General features: G+C 36.9%; 1 protein-coding gene across 9 annotated transcripts in view; it reads left to right on the top strand.

The window, feature by feature from the left end:
- Positions 1-12,103, top strand: part of WDR33 (WD repeat domain 33) — a 70,144-nt gene that overhangs the window by 6,909 nt on the left and 51,132 nt on the right. For all 9 annotated transcript variants that reach the window (XR_013775477.1, XR_013775478.1, XR_013775479.1 and 6 more), the window contains exon 2: positions 11,584-11,804. Coding sequence is in view for 5 of the 9 variants with exons in the window: in XM_079315263.1 (XP_079171389.1) it covers positions 11,601-11,804 (204 nt within the window). In the remaining 4 variants the exon portion in view is untranslated. The remainder of the gene's footprint in view (positions 1-11,583; positions 11,805-12,103) is intronic.

Genomic DNA, 12,103 nt, shown 5'->3' with positions numbered 1-12,103 from the left:
TTTAGTGTGTCTCACTTTTCTGTTTTAGGTTGGATGTTAAACACAGGTTCTGGAACCAGTGAGGTGGGAAAGAGGAGGTGATGGCAAATCCCTTCTCTGCCATAGCACTGACCTGGGGTGCACTGGGTGATGGTGGTGAGCATGTTGAGGGGCAGCATGCACTGCTCTGATCTAACAGATCAGCTCTGCTGAAAATACATCCCTAAAATTATGGTCATGTGTACAGTACCAAGTTCTAATCCAAAGCAGTTGATCCCAAAGCTTGGAATTTAGATGGCTCTTAGTCACTCACCTGTGACTTTACCCAAAAGCAAGTGCCATGAAGTTCAGCAGTCTGGCAGGATAGGCCAAAAGCAGTTTTGGCACCAGAACTATAAATTTGTTGGCACTGATCAGTTCTTTATAATATTGTTTTATATAATTCAGTATGAGCAAAGGGGTGCTCATTAATTAATCCGTGTTTCTACAGTTTAAGCATTTGAGGATTCCTTTAAATCATTATCCCAAATCTAAAAAAAAAACATTATACAAAAGAATATATTAATATTTTTAAATAGGCCAGAGACTGTATAACAGGGGTTCTTTAGTAGTTAATACGTTTGGTATAGTTTTGTGTTCATGGTGCAGTTTTGGCAGTACAGTGACTCCTGTTTTATTTACTGTGGGTGTAGGAGTATTCAGCTGCAGTTTTGAGTTTGATGGGAGCTGCACTTTGAGCTGGTTGAGCAGCACCACAGCTCCAGCTAATGGAAGTGCTGGATTTACAGCCTCAAGGCCCTGGGGACCTTTGCAGTCACCTAGTCTGGCATGGCATTTCCAAGTGGGAACTTCCCCTGCTTCTGATCCTTTGGTTTTCCTCCTGGGTCAGTGCAGTCATTCCCTGGAATTCTCAATAATCATTTTCTTGAGGCTGCTCTGAGTTTCCTAACACTAAGCAGTTTTTTAGGTGCATGTCCAGTGTGGTCATCAGATGTTGATGTTGGCTTGAAGGAGGGATCACACAGTTGGGGTCAAGCCAGGGCTGCTTTGGTTTTGGTCTCTGCAGTTTTAGTTTGGATTTGGGACATCTCAGCAGTTCAGTGCTGAGGTTCCCTCAGTAGTTGTTGCTGCACTTAAATTGTGTGTTTACAAAAAGCAGCAATGGCCCTACTCTTATCCTCCTTCCCCCATCCTAGTAAAAATCACCACTTACCTTTGAAAATTTCTTCCTGTTGGGCCATGTTTTTAAGCAATCCATTGCACCTCTTTGCAGAGACTGGTGAAATGCTGTGATTATACCACAAGAAGAATTGGGGATTGTGCAGAATTGCAGGGAGGAGGGATGCAGCCAGAATGAGTATGCTCATTCTGCAATGTTTGCACTGTTTCTCAGTTAGAGTTTGGAGTTAAAATAGTACTAGAATCAGTCATCAATCTGTATTTTGTAATCTTTCACTATGGGCTGATGCAAATATATTGGTCTCCTTAGCAAATCTAAGCCTAATAAATGAACTAGCTATTTCTAGTAATATCTTTGTAGATTCCTGACTAATATAAGCCACAGCTGCCAAGCTCTCTGTGTAGTAAGATGAAAATACTAACCCAGAACTGGTGATGAAAGTGCTTTTCCTGCTTTTGACAGGAAAACTTGCTGATATTCTCAAGGCAGGAGGATATGTAGTAGGAAAGAAATGTCAAGGGATTTTAGACCTTTGGGGAACTCCAGCTTTCAAAACTGAAGCTCTCTGATGATTTGCTGTTTTACTGAATGGTTATTCTCCTGAGGAGCTTGATGACTCTTGTACTTAGGGAGAATCTGACACTGAGCCCTTTCTCCTTGAAGAGGTTTGTGTGAGCTTGACTCTCCTTTATTGAGAAATCTGTTGATACAGAAGATGATCACATGCTTTTATTCAACTCTATTAAATGGTGAAAGCAAAGGCTGTTCACTATAGGATTTAAATGTGGTTTTTTAGCTGTGTGTGTGTATATATATCTATACATATATATTCATAACCGTATATAGGCATTTGCATGGCTCATAATCCACAAGCAAAGATCAGAAAACATAAACATTCCTGGAAAAAACTGGCTTTGTGATTCCAGTAAAAAGAAAGTATTTCTAATTTTCAGTTGTATGAGATGTGTATATATCACCCATCAGTTTAGAAAGTGTTGTAGTGTTGAAAGTTTCTTGTTATAGAAGAAATATCTAGGTTGGCAATGTTTGAAAATAGGTGAAAATTGCTGACAAAACTTAGGGCTCCTCAAGTGATATCTATAATTCTATACACTGGGAGCTTGAAACTACAATAAACAGCACTGTTTATTTTTTCCTATTGTAAGTTTGTTCCTCGTGGGATTGAACAGTTTCTAGCCTAACCCATCAGCAAACAGGAGTTATGCATTAATCTTCCACACCAAACTGTGTCAAAAGAATAGTTTGCATATATGCAAATCTTAGCTGAAACAGATAGTGAGAAGCTACAGTTCTGAAGATCTTCACATAAATAATTGGCAGTCAGAATTTTATTTGATCAAAAGAGTTTTAGAAGTGCTGTTTTCTTTTACTGCTTTCTTAATTTAGTAGGTGTTTGATCAAATTAGTTGGTTTTTTGTTTGTTTTTAACTCCTTGGCTTTGACAGTAAGACAAAGATGGGGAGCATTGATAATTAGCAGGGTTCATCAGGCTTGTTTAGCAGCATTGTGTGATTCAATAATGTTTGAATTGCTTGTCACAATTCCACTACTTTTCCTTAATGATGCTCTTCCTTAGGTAAGTCTGGGCATAACAACTGTGGTTATTAATTTGCATATTTTGCTATAAACATAGTTGCTAATTTAGCTACTTAGGGCATGGACATCGGTGGTGAATGGATTTTAACATTAAAATACACAGTGAAATACAAAGTTATTTTATCTTAGAGTTTCTACTGAATAGAAAACCTCTTTTGAGAGAGAAGTAGAAAAAGGATCTTTGAAATACAGTTAATATCTGCTGAAAAACATTGCTTTTATTTGTTTTTCTATGGTTTTTTAACCTTCTTACACATCTCACCATATAAAGGCACATTTTTTCACATGATCACACATGATAGCACTATCATCCTGCCCCCTGCTACCCCTTCCAGACTTCAGTTGTGTAATTACAGAAACTTAAGATGCTGCTCTGCCTTTATTTGGCCCAGAAAATGGTATGGCATGCAGCATTGTTTTGTCAGAAGATGAGCCTAAAGTGGGAGAGAGGGGTGGGGAGTGAGCATTCCTGGGGTCATGAAGTAAAGATTTTCTTAATTCTGTTGATGTTTGCCACTTCTCTTCTATGCAAAAGCAAATGTTGCAAGAGTTCTGGATATGTTTGGTAATCACTTAGCAGGTAAAGGTTGTGAAGAGTAACTCTTTGTTACAACTCTTCCTAATTCCCAGATTTTGCTAAAAAGACTTTGATGTCTTGTCAGCATTGAATTTGCAACTCTTAGGGTCTCAGATACTCAACTGTGTTTAGTATATTAAACTGTATGTTTCTGTTCCATAGTGTGAATGGGGAGAATGAAACTGTTGCTAGATTATATGAACTTTGTTTTCTTAATTATCAAAATTTCAGGAGGCTGTTCCTGAAGCAAAGACAATTTGCTGTGTTTCCCTACTTAAGTTTTGCCCTACAAACTGCCATAGTCCTTCTAGTCCTTTTCCCTTCCACTGATAATAAAGTCTTCTGAAGAATTACTTTGGAGAATTGCTCACTAAGTTTTGATATTACAACCAGCTGAAGAGTCTCTTGCTATTTAGGATTAGCAAGAATGACAGACTTTTTTTCTTTTATCTACTTCTCATACGCCATTTTTTTAGTATTTGTCATGGCATGTTGATGTGTTTTAAACATCAGTCCTGAAGTTCTGTTTCCTGACAATGTAGCAACTCCAAGGTAAGGCAGCCTCAGTAATCACCAGAATGAAAACCAAGCTGTGTCTTCAGCTAGTTAAGATGAATTGCTGTTGTCACAGGGACTCACAATAAAAGACAGTTTAGGTTACAATGCAGGTCTTGATAAATACTGAGCAGCAGTTGAAATAAAAGGGTGTTCAGGATGTTTAGAGAGAGGAAGAATGTTTTATTAAAGGAAAATACTGTGAGTAAGTTTTAAGGTAAAACCAAGGTCTCCAATTTGTAATAGTAAAGTCATGGCAGCAGATCAAATCCTATCTGTTTTCTAGCTGAGCTGCAGTCTCGTGTCCTTGTGCTGCTTGTGCTTGCTTCCACGTTTGTTTTGAAGTACACCTCAAAAAACTTTAGCTTACAGAAGTTGCTTTTGTGAGGTGCAGAAAGGCAATGATTCCAGGCTGTTGCACTCATGGAAACGGTTTTCTCTACTGTAGCCAGAGAGGTAAAGCAGGAGCTGTCTGGGTCCTGTGAACGGAAGTATTTTGAGGGTTTTTCATAATGTATGTAAGCACATACATCTGCTTTGGAATGAGTCAAGGGTTCAGCTTGAGCACAAAGTAAGGAACATTTGTGATTTGATTATGAGGTATTTGTTGAGTACTAGAAATGCAAAATTTGAAGGAAGTGTTTAAAGAAGGTGTTAAAGTGTGTAACTTCCATGCAGCTAAGCAGGCTCACCTTTTGAAGCTTATCCCTCAGGCTGTAACTAAGCCTTCCAGACTGGCTGTTTGAAGGTGTTCTCCCTTGGGATTTTGGGTAGCTCCATTTATCTGTGAGTTTGCTCCCCTGTTTCAGCAGTTCTTGAGCATTGTGTTTTTATGTGAAACTTAAAGGTGCAGCCAGTCAGTTAAATATCTGCACTCCTTTTCCTGCAGGGAATAAACCCTTTAAATCCAAAACTGCATCAACACAATCCCATGTTGCCATGTTGTGTGTTCTCTCCTTTTAGACTCCATACAATGTGTGTATATGTTCAGATTATTCTGAAAATTCAAATGTTTGAGCTTTGTGGTAAAACTTGCTATTGTGAAAGTACAGAAGTGAAGTTAAAGGGGAAAAAGTGCTTCTGTGTTTTAGGTTTTTAATCATACCAGTGTAGTAGATTTTGGACTGTACATAAAACAAAAAGCTTTGGACTATTTCCAGATAAGAACAGATCTTGTGAGTCTTTTGGGAAGAGTAGTTTATTGTGACTTAGACAATTATTAATTGAAGTATGTTTCTGCAATTTTAATGAAAAATGAGATTTTAATTCTTTTAAAAATTTTCTATTGGAATACAATGACTGGAATGGGGAAAGCTGCTACATTCTTTCCCTTGATTTGCATGGTCAGACTTTAAACCCCATTTCTAGGAAAGTTTGTTTCCCAAATAGAATACAATAGAGAATGGTTGCAGATGTGTGCTGGGAGCAGAGCAATAGAGCCCAGGGAAAATGTGCTTGCTGCAGAGAATAGGGGTGTTGCATAATAGCAGTGTTGTGTAACACAGGGCAGTATTTTTGCCTTGAGTTTGTTGATTTGCTGTGTTATGGACCTCCAGCACCTGTAGATAATTAAGGAGACTCAAATTGTAAGAATGGTTTTGGTTTTAAGTTTAAACTTCCTGTGCTCACATCTGCATGCTTTGTAGAAAATCTTTAGAGATATGCATATAAAAATGTACAGAAAATGCATGCTGCAGTGCCTTTATGTAATTCAAAAGTGGGATTAAGATTTTGCAATAGTCAGGGGTCAAGAAACTTACACAGTTTTTTTACTGTCTGCTTTTGTCTAAAATGTTGGGCAACTTTGTATTTCATTATTGAGTAGTTTTTAGCTAATTTTATAATCCTGCTTAATGCAGTTCTCTCTCATAATCAGTGGGAAAGATACCATTATTTTCTAATGAAACAGCTTAATCTATCTCAAATCTGTTCTGAAATAAAAATAATGCAACCTACATGTAATAAGAGAAGTACTCAAAATTACTTGAGATGTTTGATTTTTTTTTTTTTTTGTCACACAAAGATGTAGAATTTTCAGACATTGGACAATATTGTTTTGTGAATCTGATTAAATGTTTTTTCCAATGCAGAAGGAAATGGAAAAACAAAGGAATTTGAGGAATTGGTCAGATTAATCTGTTCTCACTACAACTGCAATTTGACATAGTGGGGTTGGTTTGGTTTTTTTAATATATATTTTTGTCAGTGCTTTCTGAGTGGATTTACCTTATGTGCAGGGAAGGAAATGTAAGATTAATATTTTTTCTTCAGAAAAGTGATAGCATCTGCATGGAGCAAAAACCAAATCTCATCTGCTGTGAGATTAATTCATTGACAGACATGCAAATTAGTTTTGGCAGATTTCAAGTGTATCTTCAGGAAAATGTAGTAGAAGCTTGCTGCTGCTAGTGCTGGTTTTACAGTGGCTTAGGTAATGGGATTTTTCTGATATTTTGCAGGTTTTATTAAGCATACCTGCAGCTCTCAGCTCCATTCCTGTTGGTGAGTGAAACAAGGAAGATGTAGAAACCCCGATTGAAAACAAATCTTTAAATCAAGTTCATTTTCTGGTTAAAAAAGAAATTATTTTGGGTCTGTTTAATGTAGTTGAAGGTTTACTTACATGGTTTGCAGAAATGAAGATTTTTTTTTTCTTTTTTTTTTTCCTGTATAACCCCCTGCCTGGAAATTTTATGATTTCAAGAACTTGTTTGTCACTCTTCTCAGTCTGTAACCAGGATGGCTGGCTCTGTTTCTGTGTAACAGAGAGATCGTATGTGTGTGCATGCATGTTTGTTTCCTTTTTAAGTTTCTAAGACATCGTTGCTGAAGATAAAGATAGTAAAAATTTCAACATTTATGTCTGGAATATATCTTTTCACATAGTTCTTTTGCACTGGGACAGAGGTAAGATTTCCAGGAAAGGAAAGAGGCTGGATGAGACCAAGAGGGAGCTTTTCCTCATGGAAGGATCCACTGCTGGTCTCCAGAGCAGAAATGCACATTCTCCCAGAGGACAAAAGAAAGGCAGATCTTTTAGAATGAGGTTATTAAGTGAGAGAAAGGAATAAAATTAAATTGTACTTGTTATGTTTAGTGAGCAGTGTCGGGTTTGCACAGTAGCTGCTGCTTGCACTCTGCAGCATAACCTTTGCTACCATTTGCAAACATACTTTGCTTTTGACATACTAATTTTATAACTTGCTGTATTCCACCCAAGTTTCTTTATCTTCAATTAAAAATGCCTATTAAATAGTCAAGGATGTTTTAGTTACCAGTTAACTGCATTTCATTGTTTATGAACTTTATTTTTTGCATAAACCATATTTAATATGTCAAGATTACACATAAATCAGTTTGAGTTTTTTTAGTATTGAGCTACCTATAAGTAACAACGTATTTAATATAAGCCAGGACTTTTTTTCTTCAAGTTTTACTGGTTTGGTTTGAGCCTAATTTGTTTTATTTTGATTTAGTGAAGTTCCATGTGAAATGCTTTAGTTGCATGAATGAAGTGGCAATCTGTCAATTTTCAAAACTTACTGCAAAAGGTTGCTCTGTAGGCTCTGTGTCCACAAATATATTTTTGTCTCAAAATGTGTGAGGCTTTGAAAGGGCTGTTCCTGGGGACAGAAAGTGGAGAAATGATAAGGATGCATGGAAAAATGAAATACAAAAATCAACTTAGTTCACATTACAGTAAGGGTATAATGAACTAGAAGAAAAATCATTTGGTCGTAACATTACTGTCCAGAAACAATAAAATGAGAGGTGACTTATTTCCAGATGTTGTAAATAAATCTTGCTGTTGCTTGTAATTGTGTGAATTAAGGAAAATGTGGTTTCTTCCAATTAAACTCATGTTGATGGACTCTAAAATAAAGAAAAATTTGGTACTTTGCTTAATATAGGAAATGGGATGTTACTACACAGCATTGCACAGTGCCCTCTAATTTGTTTGCATCTTTCTGCTCACACTGCCAATACAAAAAGAACTTTAGCTAATAGACATGCTAAATTCTGACACTGCAGTTGACAAAAAAAGATCTTAAGGAGAGCCTGCTGAGGCTTTGATTTGTCACAACAAAAGACCAAGTAGGATACTGATCACCATTAAATGGTAATATTTTTCTGACTTGAATAGAGGTCTTTGGGGAAAAAATGTGAAAAATGTTTCATGTGGTAATTGTGTGCCAAAACCATTTCTTTCTGAAACTGCTTTGTTTGAAAGCTTCACTTGGTGTGTATATGCTCCACTGTTTGTGTATGTGCACACATTTATTACATATCTGTTCATAGGTTATATACTGGTCATATGCACACCTGATGAGGATATTATATTGATTAAAGATAATATTTGAAGCAATTATTAGAAGGAAATGGTCCTAAGCAGCTGAATGAACAATACTTTCCTCAGAGTTTGTAAATGCAGGTAGAAGGCTTTTTGTGCTAAGAGGCAGTGATCTCAAAAATTGAAGAAACAGAATATAAATGCTTCATTTTGCTGATCCTGTGTCATCTCCCTTCATGTTGTAGTTTTAGTGTCACTTATTGTCTTGTCAGAATCATCAGTGTGGAAGGGTCTCTGGGCATGAAGAGGTGTAATTAATATGTTTATGCCTTTGGCCCTCATTTTTGCTGATATGGATTGCACCTTAAGTGAAGGTTGTTTATGCTAATTTAAGCTAGACACTGGTTGGACTCACCTAAAACTATTGCAATCTAAATATCACACTTAATGTTGTATTTACCAGGGATAGTAATGCAAAAATTTCTTTGGCAGACTTTTTTTTTTTTTTTTTCCCCTTCTGGAACATGAAAATAAAGTATTAACTTGCTGCTTTTCATTGCTTCCCTAAAAAGGGATTTTTGAAATGTAATGTTTTCTTGCAAATATAGCTGATCAGATTTTTTTCTTGAAGCCCCAGTATAGATCTCTGTGTGCATTCTTGGTCTCAGTTCTTGACATTTATTTTTATGTTGCCTGTTAGGGAGTATAGATATGTGATTTTGAAAAAATATCTTTTTCTCTCTGGTTTAGAGATTGGTATAAAGGAGTGTCAAACTTCAGACGTGAGAAAAAGTAGTATTGGAAATTTCATCTGGGTTTCTGGGGCTTCTTGTGGTGTGTTGTTGCTTTTTGTGGGATTTCTTGATTGTTTTTGTTGGGTTTTTTCCTCTGACTATTGAATAGCTATATTTAGGAGACTACTTGTGTGTTTAATGCCAGCTTGTTGTGCTGATTTGAAGAAGGCCAGTTTCCATTTTTTGATATAAACCCCCAACAATAAAATTTTACCTTTGGTGTTTAACTTGAAACCTTCTTTACAACAGTTTGGTATCTCATACCAGGTTTTAAGAGAATTTGAGACTGTATAAGGGGAATTGAAGTTATTATTGTGTGAGAAAGTTTGGATACCTTGTTTCAGGCAACCTGAATGTTGTAGCTGAGTGTTTGTGGACAATCAGAGGCATGTGAGGTTTATTAGAACACCTGGATGCCTGGAATGGAGCACCTTTCAGGCAATGAGCCTTCAGCCACCAAATGAAGGTTTGTTTTTTGAAAGCTGTTCTCTGTCTTCCCCCCTTCATTCCAGTTACCAAGTTGGTCCAATAAAGATGCTACAACTGCCAAAGGTGTTAAATTTCCTTACCCCATGTAAAGAAATGTGCTGGTTTAGTTTGAACTTGTTTGTCTTGAGTGGAGGATAGTTGTGATGGCTTTGGGGTGGGAGTTGTTTGTGTAGAAAGGAGCTGGCTGCTGTAGGTAGTTTGTTTTATAGCTGCCTGTCACACTTTGGTAGCATGGACAGGAGACTGCAAGCCCTGAGTTTGCAGAGATGTTCACTGCTTGCCAACAAACTGCCTGGTACTGAAAGGGCAACCTGCTCCTAGTGGTTAGAAAGAACCTCTTAAAAAGACTCCAACTGTGCTGCTTTTAAACACTCTCTTAGATATCTGACAGTTCTATGTGAGCTTTATTTTGCTACTTAAAAAGGGAAATGTTTTTGAACTTTGGGATCAAAAAAAAGTGAGATAAAATTTTAAGATTTGGCAGTGAAATGACTTCAGCTCTTTGAAATTGAGGATACAAGTGTTTTGACTACTTAGACAAGTGCATTCATGAATTTACAAGCAGATTATGTAGTCTTTTTTAAAAGAAATCTGCTATTTCCTTTTTTTATTATATGCAGTTTGCTTCTGTGTAAACAGTTAACCCTTTGCCTGGAAACTCCTTTTTACATTCTTAAATTCTCTTGATGATAGTGCTAGTTTCTTTTGGTTAAAATGTTTTCCAAAGTGAGTTTAGGATATGGAGGAGAATGTGTTCCAAATGAAGTTTGAGCTTTCATTGTTTCAACACGTGTCAATGCTTAGTCTGAAGTTAGTACACACTTTAAAGATTGTGTGTATTGTAGTTTTCAGCTCTGAAGGAGTTGCTGTGATTCACCATTTAAAGATTTCTTAGACTGAAAAATGAGGTTTTACACTCATTTCCCTCTATCAGAAAAATTCTGAACATTGAAATTTTCTCTCTGCCCCTCACATTTTCTTAACATTCTCAGTGAGTCTTAGTGATATTTACTAAACCTTGTTAAATGTGTAGCTCATATTTTTGCAGTCACAGAATTGAAAATATACCTACAGGTAGAATGTTTTTTGTGGTCCATTTACAAGAAGTTGTGTGAAAGGAGTGCAATTTTATTTTTAGGTTATAGAATAAGATGTAGAGTCAACATTTGAAAACTTTTTAAACAGCTAAATAATTTATGATTAATGTATTTACTGGGGTTTTTTAATACTGAATCTGAAATATTTTCTGTTGGAGCTTCTTGCCATTTCTTGCATTTATTTGTTTTGCTGAGGACATTCTTTTTCTGCACATTTCTAGTTTAGGGACAGTAATGCAAACTTAATAGTGATGTATTTCAATATAGAATTACTGAAGTACAAAAATATTTACCTGCTTTGATGTTGGTGTTATGTAGCACAGGGGAAAAATAATAATTATTCAGCGGAATCTGCAAATGGAAAAATTATAGTTATTCAGAGGAATCTGCAAATGGAAAAATAATTATTCAGGGGAATCTGCAAATGTATTTTTGCCTAGAAATAGTAATTTCTGAAGATTACTCCTTCTACACTGAAGTTAGGGAAGATGCTGAGGTGGGAATTTTGTTGTGTTGATAACACACTTGGTAATTTCTGAATCTGTTACTCCTTCTTGTACACTGAAGTTAGGAGAGATACTGAGGTGGGATTTTTGTCATTGTTGTGTTCGTAACACGCCTAGAAACGGTAATTTCTGAAGGTGTTACTCCTTGTAGACTGAAGTTAGGAGAGATGCTGAAGTGGGATTTTTATCATTGTTTTTATAACACACCTAGAAAGTAATTTCTGAAGCTGTTATTCATCCTTGTACATTGAAGTTAGGGAATGCCAAGGTGGGATATAGTCATTGCGTTGGTAACACACTTAGAAACAGTAATTACTGCAACTGTTTCTCCTTGTACACTGAAGTTAGGGGAGATGCTGAGGTGGGATTTTTATCATTATTGTGCGATAACACACCTAGAAACAGTCATTTCTGTTACTCCTGCATATTTAAATGAGGGGAGATGCCGAGGTGGGATCTAGTCGCTGTTGTGTCGGTAACTCGGTGTTCCCTGCGCAGCCTGCCGGGACGCAGCCATGGCCACGGAAATCGGCTCCCCGCCGCGCTTCTTCCACATGCCGCGCTTCCAGCACCAGGCGCCGCGGCAGCTGTTCTACAAGCGGCCCGACTTCGCCCAGCAGCAGGCCATGCAGCAGCTCACCTTCGACGGCAAGCGCATGAGGAAGGCTGTCAACAGGAAAACCATCGACTACAATCCTTCTGTCATCAAGTATTTGGAGGTCAGTGAATGGTTGTTTTATGGGATTGTGGTTTTCTGTTTGCTGGGAGATTTACTGCTGTATTTTCAATCACAATTATAAATGCTTGTTGATTTGCTATATTGTGAATGAAAAGGGGAGGTTAGGCATTGACAATAAAACTGATGAGTTGTGTATTTTGTGTAAATACCAACTTTTGTGTTAAGTCTTGAAATTTCAAGTTGGCCTGCGGTTGAATACCTTGTGTAATGTTCTGACTTTTCATAAGAAATTGATTATAAATAATGTAGTTGTTCTTGTTTTTGTTTTGAAATAGAAAT

This window comes from Erithacus rubecula (genome assembly GCF_903797595.1).
Source record: "Erithacus rubecula genome assembly, chromosome: 11".
In the NCBI taxonomy this organism is placed as follows: domain Eukaryota; kingdom Metazoa; phylum Chordata; class Aves; order Passeriformes; family Muscicapidae; genus Erithacus; species Erithacus rubecula.
Note: the sequence above shows the minus strand (reverse complement) of the source record. Positions and strands in the feature narration are given on the sequence as shown.